Source organism: Eretmochelys imbricata, chromosome 12 (assembly GCF_965152235.1).
Source record: "Eretmochelys imbricata isolate rEreImb1 chromosome 12, rEreImb1.hap1, whole genome shotgun sequence".
NCBI classification, from domain to species: Eukaryota; Metazoa; Chordata; order Testudines; family Cheloniidae; genus Eretmochelys; species Eretmochelys imbricata.
In genome coordinates, this window is record NC_135583.1 from 11,700,414 (window position 1) to 11,718,512 (window position 18,099).

The 18,099-nt window shown below is 44.6% G+C and overlaps 2 protein-coding genes across 2 annotated transcripts; both read left to right on the plus strand.

Moving 5' to 3' along the window:
* The first annotated feature begins 7,917 nt into the window (after positions 1–7,917).
* On the plus strand, positions 7,918–10,341 carry LOC144272838 (ferritin heavy chain A-like). The gene is made up of 4 exons (XM_077831167.1): positions 7,918–8,019; positions 8,617–8,763; positions 9,221–9,325; positions 10,186–10,341. Exons 1-4 carry the CDS (start codon positions 7,918–7,920, stop codon positions 10,339–10,341), a joined length of 510 nt encoding a protein of 169 aa, XP_077687293.1.
* Positions 10,342–13,355: 3,014 nt separating this feature from the next.
* LOC144272829 (ferritin heavy chain A-like) lies at positions 13,356–16,119 on the plus strand. Its single transcript, XM_077831160.1, has 4 exons — positions 13,356–13,457; positions 13,841–13,987; positions 14,575–14,700; positions 15,964–16,119. The coding sequence occupies exons 1-4, from the start codon at positions 13,356–13,358 to the stop codon at positions 16,117–16,119; spliced, it is 531 nt and encodes a 176-aa protein (XP_077687286.1).
* Positions 16,120–18,099: the final 1,980 nt, after the last annotated feature.

The following is an 18,099-nucleotide window of genomic DNA, read 5'->3' on the forward strand; positions in this document are numbered from 1 at the left end:
TTGCATCATACAGAAATGGGTTTTGTGCTTCATGTAATATCCTAACCAGGGTTGTGCCGTAGCTGGTGTCTCTAAAACTGGAAAGACAGTGAAATCTCTAAGGGGAGGTGGGGTGGGAGCTGACTTAGTCTCTGTCAGAGTTTGAATCCCATCATGATGTAATTCAACTAGTCAATGAAGTGTGATCTATTTAGCAGTTTTGAAAACCTAGATTATTGCTGAGATGTATGGGCCTACAGGAACAAGTGACTCTAGGGGGATAGTGGAGGCCTAACGAAGAGCAACACTTAACTTAAAAACCTAAACCTACAGTGAAAAAGGGGCAATAAATCAAAGGACTGCACTATATGGGGGTGGAGGGAAGCTTGAGCTAGTTTATGTACATGAGAAACTTTGCACTTGCTCTCCATGTGGACACTATTATATTAGTACAAAGTGTATTAAGCAAACCCTGCTTGTCTAAATGAACACTTAGTTTGGGGTAAGGTCTGTGTAATGTGGGTGTAGATTAAAATGCACTAGGGCATGTCTAGTTTCTAGCCATAAGGACAACCCACACTTGAGGTGGGGCATACTAGTGTGGGGTAGACTTATACCCCATCTTGCTACAAACAATGGGCTTATCTGCATGAGCACTTAAATAAGCTTAATGTGACGTGAGTCCAGGCAGCGAGTCAGTGCAGAGCAGCTAGTACGCTTTAAACTCCTGCATCTGCATCCTTCACACTAATTTTGTCTCGGGGTAGACAAGGTCCCAGTCTACTTGTCAACCAATCTTTGTCTTGCAGCCCTCCCTCCTCAACTGAGAGTACCACATTCTTGAGCCTTAATCTCCTAGCTCTTAGGGTTGGGTGACAGAAGTCCTGACCTTTATAGGGACAGCCCTGATTTTTTTGGGGCCTTTTTCTTACATAGGCTCCTATTTTTCCCCCCCACCGCCATCCTGATTTTTCACATTTGCTGTCTGATCACCCTACTTAGGGTTAGGTGGGAGAAGAACAAAAGTGAAGTTCTGCTTACAGCATCCTCTAGGTGCTGTATTAGACATGATGTACTTCATATCACAACTCATCTTGCCACCCACATGCTTCTAATAACTGTAAAATACACACTATATTACACAAGGGAAACTTAACTTTTTTTAAAAAAAACAACTGCCCTTCTATGGCTTCTCTTGTTATGGGATCTGAGAGAAACTAACTTTGTGGCACTCGCCCTGCAGAGCTAGTGCCCTCTACGAGTATGCCACCACTTGGATTTACAGGCTGGTGGTGTGATTTACAGCTTGAGGTGACATACCTCTTGGAGCTAGCCTGTTAAAAATAGAATGTAGCTGCAGCAGAGCAAATGGTGCAGGGGGAGGACTAGCTGCTGTAAGTGTGTACGTGTCCAGGACACAAGGTATGTACTTGGGGTGGCTAGCCGCTCTGGCTGCTTGACCTGCTGTGGCTACTTTCTATTTTTAGTGTGCTTATGCAATGAGAACTAGTGTGAGGGTGTCCTTTTGAGCTAGGAATCACACCACCGACTTGGGGTGACCATATGTCCCACTTTGGCTGGGACAGTCCCTTTTTTAAGTCCTGTCCTGACTTCTTTTGGCAAAAGTGGGCATTTGTCCCATTTGCTCTCAGCAACTTGATCAGCCCCATGCGGTGTCCTGTTTTCCCTTTGGGAAACATGGTCACCCTACTTAAAGTGTATACGTACCTCGAGATTTAAATCCTTTCGGGGCAAGGCAACTCCACTAAGCATGCTGTGTTGTGTTGTATTTCATGTCCATGTTTCTTCTGTGATGATGCTACTTTATATAGAAACAAAATGAATGGAAAAGCCCAGGGGGATTCCCATCTGCCTGGCTTGGCCATTGCTTTGTGCTGCCCACCCAGCCTGTATATCTGTGGACTAATAATGTTTCCTGGTGGAGTTGCTCCATGGTTCAATAAGAAGCTGCTCCCTCTCAGGGAGATACGCAATATGGCGTTCATACTCTCTAGCAGTAAAGAAAATATCTGTGCAGTTCCAGAAGCCAGGATGGTTGGGCTAGAAGGCTGGGATAAGATGAAGATTTCTACCTTCCTAAAGCACCAGTGTCTATGTGATCTTTAAATAACTCACTCATACCTGATTCTAGATGGGCATGGCTTGTTTGCAGAAAACTAAACATAGTCCTTTAAAAAAGAGATACTGAATAAAACTGCCAGCTTCTTCCAACACAAGTGCCTAGCATTTCTATAGGCTGATATGTGAGTTGGGGCAACTTATTTAATTTCACTCTGCTTCTGTTAATATTCACCCCACTTGTAAAATAGATATCTGTTAATTTAGCATAGACACTGTCTCTTACTAAAGTGCCACAAGTACTCCTTTTCTTTTTGCGAATACAGAGTAACACAGCTGTTACTCTGAAACCTGTCTTACTAAATAGTGTTTAATACAAAGGGCTATTAATTTAGGAAGGGGCCTATGTAATTACCATGCAGAAGCTTTCTCTCTGCAGCCCATGATAGTAAACATTGTTTACGCTGTTTTCCCCCAGTCCTACTACTTTGACCGTGATGATGTGGCCCTGAGGCACATGGCCAAGTGCCTTAAGGAGCAGTCACATGAGCAGAAGGAGCATGCAGAGTTGTTTCTGACATACCAGAACAAGAAAGCTGGATGCATTGTCCTGCAGGATATCGGCGTGAGAAACAAAAAGCCAGTGAACAACTGCAGCTTCTAGGGAAGGCTTGTCTTTGTGTACCAGTAAAAGACAATGCATGGAGGGAATGTGTGGGCTAGCTATCTCAGAATTTCTCTTCTCTTATGATTGGTCTAATTGCTCATATATAATTTTCTTGGCACCTAACTTGCTTACCTCCTTAGAGTAATAAGTGTTTGTGGAGCAGAGAACTTAAGATATAAATAGCTCCACTTAAATATGTCCAGAAGTTCTGAATGGTTGGTTTTGGGTTAGCGGTCAAGTAGTAATAGGGCTATCAGTCCGTCCGTCCTAACTAGCAATAACAGAAGCCTAGGAAACTCCTAAATATTGGGAGGCTAGTGCTGGCAGAAATGAGTGGATGAGGATTGACTTGGGATTTCCCCCATCCTTGAGTTTTACTCAGTCTTAACCCTTCCTCCACTCCATGCAAGTATATGCAGTATCTAAGATGACTGAGGGCCTTATTCACTTTCCTGGCTGGTATTACAGAAGCCAGAGCAGGATGAATGGGGGAACAGCCCAGAGGCTCTGCAATGTGCCCTGCAGCTGGAGGAAGCAGTGAACCAGGTCCTAGTGGACCTCCTCAAGCTGGCTACTGAGAAGAATGATCCTCATGTGAGTATGGCCAGGACTAATGTGAGCAATTCCTTCATTGAATGCCCTGCCCTGTATGGGAGGGATGAGCCCTTGTCTTCTCCAGAATTCTTTTTCCTGGGTTGAAAGCCATGTTATTTTCTGACATGATTTCCTGTCCTTGCATTTATGCATGTTATAAATGGAATGTCAAACCGGATTCTGTGATACGTTGCTTGTCTCCCAACTTGTGCACAAATAAGTGACTAGTATCTCCTTGATCTGAGACATAGTCATGTTGATAGTGGGGACTCTACCAGCTTCTTGGCTTGGAAGCTCAGTGGGCAGAAGTCATTTATCTTCTATTCCAGTGAGTGACTGATTCCCTTTCAAATAAGGTGCATAGAGGTAATGGGACACTTATTGTCCAGGAATCTATTAAGCCAATTCCCCTGTTTTATTTCCATCTAAATACTCCAGTGCTATAGTTTTTGGAGCCCCCTGTAGAGATTTCACACCATGCAGTGATAAAAGAGCAAATGAAGTCAATCTTGATATGTCTAACACTAGCTTCACAGAGCTACATATTGAGAACAGGTTGGAATCAATGCACCCTAATCATCCTGTTGGCTTCTGCAGCTCTGTGACTTCCTGGAGTCTGACTACCTGCAGGAGTAGGTGAAGGCCATCAAGCAGCTGAGAGACCACGTCACCAACCTGAAGCACCTGGAAGTGTCCCAGAACAACATGGGAGAGTACCAGTTTGGCACCTGAGAGCAGCTGAACTGCAGATTGGAAATTGTTATCCAGAATATAAACTCTGTATGAATGGCTATCCAATGCTGAGAATAAGCTACAATACATCATCTCTGTGGTGCTGTTTCAATGGAGTCTCTGACAAATGATTTACTAGTATGGAATCTCTGAAAAATGATTTACTGTATGGGAAAATACTACACTGAGTATGGGGGAGAAGATATTATTGGAAGGGTGTGATGTATACAGCCCACATTGCATACTCCTGGGTTAAGCTGTTCCTTTGAACTGGCAATTGGTATTAAATTGTCCCAAGCTTGTACCTGAAGGATCTACCTCTTCTTTTTGGGAGGGGGACAAAGGAAGCCCTAGGTGGTCCTACTCAGTGCAAGAGGACAGAGGCTGGGTCAGATTATGAGGTGGGGAGGGTTGGAGGAGTGAGATTAGCCCATCTGTGACTTGTCATATACATCAGGGAAACAAATATAGAGATGAATGAAACACCTCCCACAGCTCTATTTTAGCTGGTATTAATCAGTGAAGAAATAAAATATCAAAGAGGTGGCAGGTGATTCAAATTCTGTCCAGTGGTTCAAATTCAGTCAAACTGTAACTCCATGAAAAGCAATGAAGTGGTCTCTATTCTACAGCATCTTTCTGTCTGCCTCCAAAAGGGCTCTGAAGCTGCTTTAGCCCTACTCTAGCGTCCCAAACAACTAACTTGAAGGGACAGGGCACATCTAACCAAGAACAACACCTAATTCTGCTAGATAGCATGAATAGCCCTGTGACACTCTATTCTAATATCTAGATTCTTCTTCATATTCTCTTGCCTATCATACTCTCCAGAATAACTGCAGCTATAGCAGTGTATGAGGGTAATGGTGGACTGATGCTAATTTTATGTAGTAGAAGAGACCCCTGTGACACATGGCTAAATCTTGGACGAACCTTATTGAATTCAGCTGGACAGCACTGGAGTTCATTGTATTAAAAAAGCAAATGTTCACATAGTAGGGTTTGATTTTATGTACCATCTCTAAAGGGAAGGGGGGAGGGGGAAGTGCTAATATAATTTCTCCAGTTATCAGCCATTTGCAGCTTTGGCCTGGGGAGGGATCCATTCTCCAGAGGATTATCACTTCATCCTTTCTGCAAAGCTTCACGCTAGATTCTCTAGAGCCCAGCAGACCAAGAAAAGACAGTGAGATAAATACCCTGCATTTAAACTGCTTCATTCTAATGCAGTAAATACACAGAGCCTGGTCCATGGAGGGACGCAATCCTCAGGGAAGGGTTGGAAGAGCTGACACTGACCAGGGTCCTTCTGCATTGTGTGTGTGGGCAATCAAATAAGGTTAGTAACATGAGTGTGGTTTCTTTTAATTTACTGTTTTCGCTAATGTTTTTTCTATAAGAATAAATAAGCTTGTGTAGAAAGAGCTGTGTGGTAGCTTAATTGTGGGCAGTTACCTTGTTAGTTTCTGAAAGAAAAAGCAAATGGGTCTGCTGAGGAAGACTTGTCTTGCTGGGACTACACAGTGAAGATGGGGAACTGTTCAGCCTGGAAATACCCCAGTGAACAGGGAGAGGGATGCAACTCTCCACTCAAGAAAGGCAAAGTCTGGGGAGCTGGAAGCCTGAGAGCAGGTGCTCTTGCTGGACCACAAAGAGGGAACACCAGTGCCATTGCCCTGAACAGCGGCACCCTGCCGTCTCAGTTTCTTTTACCACTTGTTGCTGGAGCCCTATCTCTCTCTTCTGGCCCTCCCGCTCTTCCCCACCTAAGGTCCAACTCTCCGACCTTGCTGGGGCTGGTGGGAAAAGTACTGCTCACGGCATCCCTGGGGTGCTAGAGGGGACACAAGATACTTCATAACAGTTCTGGCCATGCAGCCCAAATGCATCCAGCAATTTCAATGTGTACATTAAGTTACACAAAGAAAACTCAACTTTAAAAAAATCTGCCATGGAGCCTCCTTAGATGACTGTACTTTCTGGCACTGCACTGCAGAAAAGATGTTATCCCCCACCGTGTCCTGACTCCTGGTGCAAAGCAACTCTTCCAAGCACTACTGGGAGTAACTTGCTTTTGTATATCACATCTGTGTTTCTGCCATGATGGCTTTATATTATGTCCATATATCATGGAGGGATATCTCAGTGGTTTGAACATTGGCCTGCTAAACCCATGGTTGTGAGTTCAATCCTTGAGGGGGCTATTTAGGGATTTGGGGCAAAAATTGGGGGATTGGTCCTGCTTTGAGCAGGGGGTTGGACTCGATGACCTCCTGAGGTCCCTTCCAACCCTGATATTCTATGATTCTATGTATAAATAAAGTGGATGGGAACTCCAGGGAGGTTTCCTATCAGTCTGTGCTTGGACATTTGCTCCCACTGCCCGTCCAGCCTGTATCGTGGCAGATGCTTCCTGCTGGACTTGCTCCCTGGGGCAATGAGAAGCTGTTCCCTTTCAGAGGGGAATAAAGAATATGAACTCCATATTCTCCAGCGCTAGACAGGATAGTTGCACAATCACAGAAGTTTGAAAAGCTGGTCAAAAAGCCTGGGATGAGATGAAGATTCCTGCCAGTTTAACGCAACACGACCTAACCCACTTCCTGGAAGGTAACAGGGCAACACTGCCTAAATGACCTTTAAATAACTCACTCATAGCTGAGACTAGATAGGCATAGCTTGTCTGAAGAAAAGTAAACATTGGTCCTTTACTGAAGAGAGTCTGAATAAAAGTATTACCCTCATGCCAGCTATTAAATATGCAGCCACATATGCAAGATTAGAAAATTCCATGGAACTATGAACCACCTTACAGTAATGGGGCTGCTTGTATATGGACGTGGATGGTTTAGTGTTTTCTCTTTCTGTGCTTTTGCCTGTGATTGCTATGAATTTTGGATCAAATCTGTTTTCTTATACACAAATGTTTGTTTCAAGGGGTAGAGGAATGGAAAGCAGAAGATGTCATTGACTGACTGGCATGAATCACATGGGTTTGGGGTATGTGAGATTGGCTATGGAACCTGAAAGACAGACAGAGGTGGGAACCGTATCTGTGCCGATTCTTCCCATTGTTTCTATGTAACAGTCCCCGTTTATCATGAAATGTCCATGCTGCACTTTCTGTCCTAACAGACCCTGGGATTCTTGAATGCATCAAGAAGTAACTCCAGCTACAGATATGCCAGGCCATGCTTCTAGTGATTAAACAGCTCTGATATCTCTCACAAGGTCAACATGGTAGCTTGAACCCACCAGGTATCATTGCGTCACTTGCTCTTTCTGCACCTTCTTTCCACTGGAGAGGATTGATCAAGAACCAGCAAATGGGCTGAATGTGCTGTTCTGGGAGCCTCTATATAGAATCATAGGATATCAGGGTTGGAAGGGACCTCAGGAGGTCATCTAGTCCAATCCCCTGCTCAAAGCAGGACCAATCCCCAATTTTTGCCCCAGATCCCAAATGGCCCCCTCAGGGAATGAACTCACAACCCTGGGTTTAGTAGGCCAATGCTCAGACCACTGAGCTACCCCTCCCCCCCAAATTCTCATATTTCCTCCTTTTTCCTCCAGGGGGTATAATGGCAACAGGAGAGTTCATGTTGGTGAGCCAGCCACTCACCAGTGCAAATTCTGTGAGGGTCACACCTACCATGCTGATTGGTGTCTTGGGGAGGAAGGGAACTTCCCTTGGGCAGTAGTACCTGTAAATCACAGTAAAGCCTCCTCTGAGCAGTATTTATATCAGCTGTGCTAAGAGATAAATTCTGTTTCTAGGCTGTGTGTTTGTGCTAGCAGTCTTTGAACAGAGTGGGATCTATTGATATTTGTTATTGTTAAGCAGGGCTACGCTCATAGATTTAGAAATGGAATCCCAAGTGCGTCAGAACTTCCATGTTGAGTGTGAGGCTGCTGTGAACTGCATGGTAAATATGGAGCTGTACGCTAGCTATGTCTACCTGTCCATGGTAAATGTGTGGTGATTTTTTTTTTTAATAAACACACATTCTTGTCTCATTATGTTCTAAGAGAGATGGGCTTCTTTTTCTAAAAGGTTTTTCCTTTTTCTTTTCTAAGTCTACTTTCCAAGTCCTAATTTCTAATGAATTCCAGTTGAGGATAGTATGTCATTTGTGGGGCTACAGAGCCCTATCTGTATAAATCTGAGTTGACTATGGAAAGACTAATGTGTTGTCTGCAGAATGATGTCATTTAGAGAGTTTATTCTTACAGGATTGAATGCAGGGAACTTAATACAGCTATCTGAGTGGGACTCAGCAAGTCTGGCTTTGATTCCTAGCTCTACCCTAAGCTCCCCTGTGATCTCTGGCCTGCCACCTAGTTCCCCTCTGTTTCCATTCCCTGTTCATCAAAGGGGATGAATGCTCCTTGACTGCACAGCCTGAAGCTCAAAGAGTGTTTCTTGCCAAGTACAGTGCCTTCCAACACAGTGGGCTGAAAACGGAGGTTAGGGTCTCTAGGTTGCTATTCTAGTCCAGATAAAATGTTAGAATCTTCTGTCTCTCTAGCCCAAGTCAGTAAACATTGCATTTGCTATTCTTCAGTCCTACTACTTTGACTGTGATGCTGTGGCCCTGAGGCATATGGCTGAGTTCTTGAAAGAGCAGTCCCATGAGGAGAGGGAGCATGCTGAGAAACTCCTCAAATATCAGAATAAGCGAGGGGGGCTCATTGTCCTGCAGGACATCAAGGTAAGCAACAAAGTAACATTGTGTCCCTAGAAGGGCTCCCATAAACTGGACTTCAGAGAATGGGGTTAGTAGCTGTGCTTGGGGTGTAGTACTAATTCTCTTCTCTAGGAGTAAGCGATAGGCCTTGCTCAGGCATTTCTAAGAGTGAACCCTGTAGCAAATTAGGGAGAGTTGCATGGTTCAGGAGCACCAGACTGTGGCTATCTTATGGTAAAGGGTGAGTATGGACATGGGTTGATATACATGAGCCTGTGTTAGCTAAAAGCACAGAACAAGCTTGCTTACCTGTGACCTGACCATCTACTCCCTCACTTCACAAGCAACAACTTTGTGTTGTATTTATAGAACATGAAAATCCAGGGATGCCTAGTGCTGTTAGCGGTGGGGTGGAAAGCTGCCTTGGTTGTGAAACTACAGCTCTACAGTGAGCACCCTGAGGTGTTTTGTTCTCCAACAGAAGCCAGAGCGGGATGAGTGGGGGAATAGCCTGGAGGCCCTGCAGCTGGAGAAGACTCTGAACCTGGACCTGCACAAGCTGGCTACTGAGAAAAATGACCCCCACGTGAGCGTGGTAGTGGAGAGAGTGAAGGCAGTAACTACATGCAGTGCTGCTTTGACAGAGGTTTGGAGGGGGGTGGGGGCGGGGTTTGCTTCTCCATCTGAAGCAGCCCTGAAACTGGGGATGTTTGTGGTAGGTAACAATGCATAGATCCAACATCATACGTTCTCAGAATGTTTAATTTCCTACCTTGGGCACAAAGTAGCCAGGCTTTGAACCTGTACAAGATGCCCAGTGGAGAAATGACCTTCACCTGAGTGTGGTCAGGAGAATCATGCGCACATACCCTCTGGCTTGGAATACAGCATGTGCTCCTGCCCTCACCACTCAATGTGTAAAAGACAGTGAGTGGCATGTCAAATATTGCAGCCTAGAAAGAGATTTGTTCTTGCTAGTCCTGTGTATAAAGGGGAGACTTCTTAAACATGGAGAGGGTAAGGTGCTTACCTGTCCTTTGTGTCCCTTGAAAACTACTCCTCAAAGGGCCTCTCTAGCCCTTCCCAACCCCAGGGGAAAATGCCAGATTGATGAGAAGCTGCGCTAGCTTCTGAATTTCTGCAACTATAGGGTTTTCATACCCTGGTCAGTAGTGAATACCCCCATTCTCAAGTGACATGGACCATTTACTGCACATGAAATTTGAGATAATCTCGTTACCAATAGCACTGTTCTCTAGCTATTTCTACCTGTACAGTGGCTTCTACACCATGTACAGTACTAGAGACTCTGAACTGTCCTATAGTTCATTGCTTCAACACCATTTCTCGGCACAATGCCCAAAATGGGGGTCACTAAATGTCCTACTGCATACGAGAGAGCAAGAGTGAGTCCATATACCCTAACCATCCTCTCTCATCCTACAGCTGTGTGATTTCCTGGAGTCTGACTACCTGGAGGAGCAGGTGAAGGCCATTAAGCAGCTGGGAGACCACCTCACCAACCTGAAGCACCTGGAAGTGCCTCAGAATGGCATGGGAGAGTACCTGTTTGACAAACACACCTTGGGGGATAGCAGCTGAATGGCACAGCAGAGGCTTAGAATGCATTATGATTTCCTGGAACCTTGTATCCAGGGCAAAGAATAGTTTGACAAATCCTTAAATGCTGAGAATAAAATTCTCTAATCCCTGAGCCTGGACTTGTCTTTGAATAACATAAGCCACTTAGTGTGAGCTTTTCCCCATAAGAAACAATCTGTGTTGGAGGCTATATTTCATGACTTGTAAAGTCTGATTATGCCAGGGGAGAAATTAGGGCTTGATTACATCACCCTAGTGGCAATCATGAAACTCTCTGCAATAGAGAAACCACCACACAATCTGGCTGTACTACAGTGGGTTTAAAGAGGTGATAGACTTACTAATGTAGCCAGGGGGTGAGAACTGAGCTGCCAGTACCTCCAGGTTGGTGCCAATAACCCAGCATCTTATAGACCTATCTAATTGTAAAAATTCCATGTGTAGTGTATGCATTTTTTTCTTTCCTCTGAATGCTTCACTAAAAACCAGCCTGAAGTCTTAGTTCTCTAAGTGGCTTAATTTACCCTGTAACAGTACACTTCACCATCTTAACTTTTATTCTGCATGCTCCTGCATGTCCTTACAGAATCAAAAAAAGGAAGCTGGGGATTGAAGGCAACATAACCTTGACCATGCACCTGTCTGCTTCCCTTGTTTGTTCTGATATTTCTGGACCCTCTCAGCTGGCTCCCTGCGCTTATGAGGGAAACTGGGCCCCGTGCCTCAGGACCATGTCCTCACAATCAAAGTAATAAGACATGGGGAAAGGACAGGAGCTCTGTGGAAACAGTGTTCATTAGCTTGGGATGCAGAGACAGATTCTTATGTGTTAATTACATTAGAAGAACAAGAGAAGCCCAAACTTAGGTTAGGAGCCCATTATCTTTGACAGTTATTATCTCTTGCTAGAGCATTCATAATGAGATAAATGTAGGGGAGACTTGTCATCTCTCTATCATCAAAAAATAAATCTTGCTACTCAAATGTAAACAAGCTTCCATTGTTAAAATAATGCATGAGTCTAGTGCCTCAGCATGAGAGGGATGCAAGGGGCACTTGTTGGGAATATATCAGCATAATGCTGAGCAATGGAGAATAATAAAAGCAGTGCCTGGCATGTGGCAAGGATGAAGTAAATGTTGTGGGAAGCAGAGTGGTTGTAAGGGCCTTGAAGTTTCCAAGCAGAGGATGGGGCAGCCATGACTACACCTGAGACAATAGAAGCTTACCTGATGATGCTTCAACTTCTTGGCTCATAATAAGCTTTCAAAGCATTCGGTTGTGCTGCAGGCTCATATGGCAGGATATGACCCACTACCCCCTCTGTAACAGGAGAGGATTGGCCTGAACAGAATGTGTGACCTCATAAGTTGAATGACCAGTACCTCTTCTGGCTAGGCCCTTTGGACTCTTTAACAGATAATCAATATAAGTGTTTTTTCCCCGTACTGTAATTGGTGAGTCTACTTAGCTCTTCGGGAATGAAACCAGAATGACTCAACTAATCTGATCCTGTTCCACATCAAAAACTGGGAAGATGTGTGTTCTTTAAGCAGTTATATCAGGTGTCTCAAAGCTCACTGCAGCGGCAATGTGGCAGAGGGACTAGCACTGAAGGAAACATCCACAGGTATATCATACTTTTGATTTGCACAAAGTGATGGATGAGACAACGTGATCTATGCTTTCTTGTCCCTATCTTGACAGCAAGGTTTACTTACCTGTATTAAGGTGAGATAACGATTAGCCCTGGAAATGTTTCATGGCATAATGAGTTTCAGAAGTAAGCCTGCTACCCAAACATCCTCTGGGCAGGGTGATAGAGCAGGGGGCTAAGAAAAGCTGGAAGAACAACTTTGGCTACCTGGTTCTGGCTAATTAGGGGTGGGGTAATAAGGAAAATCTGTCCCAGCTCTGGCTGTTGTGGTTCTACTTAAAAGAGCATCAGGACTTCTGTAAAGTACACAGCAGTGTGCAGGCTGGGGTGTGTGAATTTCAGAACACCCCGAAGTGTTGAGTGCTAACTGCCCTGTTTGGATGCTGCCAGTGTGACCTAAAAGGTACCTAATTGATGTGAATACAGTCCTGCTTGAAAGAGGATTGTTAATGTGAACTAAATACCTTTTATTCACTCCAGTACTGTGCACGTGGGGGCAGTTAGCATGCGGGTGTGCTCTATAATTCACCTTACTCCCCCATAATATGCACTGCTGTGCGCTTTAGACAGTGGCACATGCTTTCCTTGCTTGTGAACAGACTGTCTGCCTTGCAGCATTAAATCCTAGTGTGAGTGCTGCTGGGGGTAAGATGAAGACAAGTCACAGACTGCACATCTAAATAGTAGTATCCATCTGAACATCAAGAATTAGAAACAAGCCTTCTGCTGAATGATGGGAACTTGCTGTGTTAGTTGTGGTGCTCGGAGATAATAGTGGATTTCAGCTACAGCTCTAAAGAGATGGGTCTCCAAGGCAGCCTAACAATCACAGGTGTCATGCAAAGCTTCTGGCATCCAAGAAGCTCTGACAATCAAAAGCAGAATTCCTAGAACTCATTAAGCCATATGCACTGTAGGCATTATCGCCCCAGAGTCCCCATTCCAGCTGCTTCTCTTCAGAGTAGGGGCTTGAGGGGAATCACACTTGTTTGCTGCTTTCTCCACAGTAGCTCAAATCTCCTGGTCAGTGGAAACAAAAACACCAGGGAGGGAGGGATCTGACCATGCTAGTGGAGGAAAACATCCACAAAGCTCAGCAACTCTACATTGTTTCAGAGCAGCAGATGCCCAATTGCCGAGTCATGCTGTGCTGATCGGTTCCTTGATGGGGAAGGGATTTCCATTGGGTGGCAGAAGCTACCCTTCACACCCACACCAGGCTCCAGACAGTATTAAAACCAGCTGTGAGGTAAACACTTTCTATGTCTTTTCGGGGGGGGGGCGTATTTCAGTAGGGTGGGGGTAGGGCTTGATGAGCGTTCAGCTTTTGTTATCCTTTCTTCTGTGAAGTGCTGTAATGGAGTCTCAGGTACGCCAGAACTTCCGCCGGGAGGGTGAGGCTGCTATCAACTGCATTGTGAATTTGGAGCTGTGTGCTAGCTATGTCTTCATGTCCATGGTGAGTCAGAGGCTTTCTTAAGAACTTTTATTCTGTTTTCTGCTTCAACTGTTACTCCAAATACTACAACAAAGTCCTGTGAAACTTTTTTGAGGTAGCTGAGGCTTTTTGATAATAGAATTATAAATGCTTACTCAGAGATTGTAGTAACTCACCTGGTTGCTTTGGCAGAGATGGAGTTGAACAAGAGCCCTGGGGAAATCTGAGAGTACAATAGAGAATGCTTCAGAGGTGGGACTAAAACTCTGCTAACTCTATACTATTGCTATTGGATTACACATGTATGTGGCATTTAAGGACTGTGTGGACTGAGTTCTACACTAGCAAAGATCTTTAATATCTCATTGCCTGGCTGGGTGTATCAATCTTGTACTTCTTCCCAGTCTTGCTACTTTGACCGTGATGATGTGGCCCTGAGGCACATTGCTCAGTTCCTGATGGAGCAGTCCTATGAGCATAAGGAGCATGCAGAGAAGTTCCTGCAATACCAGAACAAGCGAGGGGGACGCATTGTCCTGCAGGATGTAGAGGTGAGGGGGTGGGGAACACAATCTCTTCAATGTAGTCTCTGATCTATAAGATGTCCTGGGGAGGGACTACTGAACTCAAAGCTCCTGTATTGTGGGGAAAAGGTTCAAATTCTGCTTGGCACCATACACTTCTGCTTTGTGTAACAACTTCCCATAGATGGATACTCTATCAAGTCAGGTAGGTGATGGGCTCTACTTGCTTACTATGCAGGGTGTAATCTATGGACTGGGGACTAGAATGCTTGTGATCCCTCTTCTATCTAGCCACAGGCATGAGAGGTATAGTGAGGGAATAAGCTTGGAGAGCTGCTGCTTAGTACTAACCTGTCCTAGTGGGTGAGCTCAATTAGCTGTAAATGTCTTGAAATCACATAAAATGTGCCTCTTTCAGAGTTGCAGTATTGGTGTTGACTTCTAGTAGCAAAGGGAATAATGACCTACGTTGCAAAGGGACTATTGGCATACTGGCCATAACAATACTAGAGAAAAGAAAAGCAGCAGGGCAGATTTCCTCACTAGGGCCTAAAAGTTAGCAGAGCTAGAGCAGGTATGGGTTGTGACTAACCTTCTTGGTGGCTATTTAACAGAAGCCAGAGCGGGACAAGTGGGGGAACAGCTTGGAGGTCCTGCAGCATGCTCTGCAGCTGAAGAAGACCTTGAACCATGCCCTGCTGGACCTGCACAAGGTGGCTACAGAGCAGAATGATCCTCATGTGAGTATAAGTTGGCAGGAGAAACGGGGGCTGCAGTCAGCAAAGTTCAGAATGGAAGTTAATGGAAACTCAGATCAAAAATATCTTCCTGGTTTGGGGGGAAAACAGGGCTTTGGTAAAGGGACACTTTTTTTTTTTCCAGGAAAGTTACAACTGTTAAGATTTGACAACTTCAAAACTATCTTTTTACCTTCTGAACCACTTTATTTCAAACATTTTTTTGTCTTCTCTCCCTTTCTGGCCACACAGTGTGACAGAATGAAGTGTTTAAGTTCCCTAGTTTTCTTCCTTCACTTTCCACTCCAACTTCTAAAATAGCTTCCAGCTCTCCAGAAGCTATTTTCCCTCCCTCCTTTGAGACCACAGAGGGGCACTAATTGGGGTGGGAATTAATATGGGGTTATACCTGTAGCAGATTGAAAGGGTGGCTTTAGCCCCTAAGTGAGGGCCTAGTTCATGCCACTATATGTAGCAGTGTTTTCTGCCTCTTTACTACACTCAGTCTGAGCCCTGAAATAAATGCTTTCTGAATTAAGCAGCAAAATATCAATGGCCAGCAATTCTCATGGATAGGCTCTAGCTACTGCAAAACATTCTCTCATAGTCACAGTTGTTCCTCATTAGAGTGAAAGTGGCCCAAGGAGTTCCTGGACCTAGCTGGAAAGGAATAACAGGAGGGGAGCCCTCCTGAAAAAGGCAATGGCTAGCTAAATGGAAAGCCCTAAACTGAGGGGGCAAACATGTAAAAGTCAATGCAGTATAAAACCGGCAGAAAGGTGAGCATGGAGAACTAAAATGGGAGGTAGCAAAACATTTATTTAGAAATAGTGTAATGTCTGTACCCATGTCCTCTACAGTGATCTTAACCTCCTGCCATGCAATAAATGAGTGACACACTCTAGGATATTTCCTGCCTACGTTGTACAGAATGTTCCTGGTTGAATGCAAAGACTATCACCAGTATGAAATCCTGTAATACTTCTCCACTGTATGTATTGTTTAATGATGACTTGGGGTGGATGTAGGGGATCTGATTCCATGTAAACCGCCATTGAGGTGTTACACTTTTATGCTTCAAACTTTAAGAAAGAGCAACCTTTCTTCTTAGTCCCAGGATCCTCCAGATCACTCATTCGGCCAGCTCATACATAGCATGTACAGTTAGTAAGTTAAGATTTGTGAGACTAAATGTCAAGTAATCCGCCATCTCTCTACTAAGCACATAGGAGCTGGAATGAGTCTTCCTGTTGTCACTTTCTGCAGCTCTGTGACTTCCTGGAGTCTGACTACCTGGAGGAGCAGGTGAAGGCCATCAAGCAGCTGGGAGACCACCTCACCAACCTGAAGCGCCTGGGAGCACCCCAGAACGGCATGGGAGAGTACCTGTTCGACAAGCTCACCCTGGGGCACAGCAGCTGAAGTCTGCACTTAGAGCTGCAATGTCCAATTGAATATATTGCCCTTCCCATTAACCAATACATTTTTTGATTGGTTAAGTGCTGACAATAAAACTTAATCTAGGATCTGTGTGGTGTGATTTTTTTAGTGTATGCAATGGGATTTTGGACACATGGTGACCACCTGTCCTGGAACAAACAGGAAAGAATGATAGGATTCATCTAGTAGACTGAACTGGCTATTTTGGGTGCTAAGAAAAGGCATTTGAAGTGGGTAGAGGCAACATACAGTAATTCCCATGGTCTGTGCACCAGGGAGAGAAGCCTTTCCTCTGCTAGCAACACATTCCTCAACACATTTCAAATCTTCTACCTGAAACTCAACTTCAGAGGGCCCAAAGCTAGACATCTGGGTAAAGATAAGAGTGATCTGGACCTCCTGTTCTAAGGCTCTATTCTTATTTCTTCCTTCTATTCTTACCTCCCTCCTCTCCTCCCCCCAGCTCATGTGACCACTTCTCTTCCAAATAATTTTCTAATTATGTTGAGAGAGGGGCTGACAAATTAGTTATCTTCCAAATGGAGCGTTTCTCACTGATGACAAACCCTTCGGCCTCTACCCAGAACTAACTACAGGGGATTCTCCTGTTGCTGAACTACTTCAACTCTCCTTCCCTTCCTGCAACTGGGGCTGGAATATATGTGGAGGCATTTGAACAAAATCAGTAGTGGGTGACCCCAATATGTGTTTCTTGCACAGGTGCACTGAAGCATTTTCACCTCCACAGGGAGGAAAATGGGGGGAGGGATGAGTGGCTGTTTCTGCATAGGGATAATGGAAAAGGTGACCCAGTGTCTCTTATTATATTAGAGAAGAAAATTGTGACTTGCAGGAAGGAGTGAAATGGAAATCATGCAGGGCTTCCAATTGTGGTTGCTTGACATTAGAGGGTTACAATACTACTTGTATTGTCACCTGACGATGACAATGACTAATGTGTATATAACTTCACCCATTTGTTCCTGAAAACATCTTAATTCCTCCTCCTGAGCTGTTGTATGTATCTTCAGCAACTGGCAGATATATAACTCTGAAGCTATGCTAGTTCACACCAGCTGAGGTTCTGGCCTCCTGCAAGTTCTTTACAGTTGGTAGTAGAAATTTCATCTTTGCCAGGAATTGGTTAAGCTTATCTTGTAAAAGCAATAATTGGAGCTGGCCAGGAAAGGGCATTTCCATCTTGTGTGGAATTTTGGGTCTTTGAAAAGTTCTTCTGTGCTGAATGTAAACCAACTTAGGATGTGTTTTCTTGTCTTCTACAGTCCATCGGGGGCTTTCCAGTCCTCTTCCTCTTCTGTAGCTGAGAATCAGTTCTGTCTTGTCTTATACTATTTTGGCTAAACATCTTCCTTCCAGTTGCTTTGCTGCAGCAGAATTCTCTATGGTGTCTGGAGACCATGAAATGGGAGATGAGGAACTAAGATGGTGATATGCTTAAGAATAAGCCCCTTCTACGGCAGCTGTGTCTGACTTCTTTGGGAATGTGGACAAGTTGCTTACTATCTCCTTGCCTCGGTGAACAGCCTTCAAACTAGAGAACTTTGTTCTCAACTGTGGTTGTGAGAAGGGATGTTCACTAATGATACTAGTTAGCTCAAACATACAAGTGCCAACATGCAAAAGCCTGAGGGTTTTCCTCTGGGAGGACAGAGGGACAAAGATCCCATAACTTAGCATGACAGCATAGCTCACCACTGTAGGTTATGTGTACTGAAATGCAATGGTGCCTATCCTAGATGGAACAAACCCATCTTCTAACCTTTCTTTCCTTTTCTGGCTGCAGCTGTGTGACTACCTGGAGGAGCAGGTGAAGGCTATCAGGCAGCTGGGAGACCACCTCACCAACCTGAAACACCTGGGAGTGCCCCAGAATGGCATGGGAGAGTACCTGTTTGACAAGCTCACCTCTAGGCCTTCACAGACAAGGTGTAGCAACCTAGG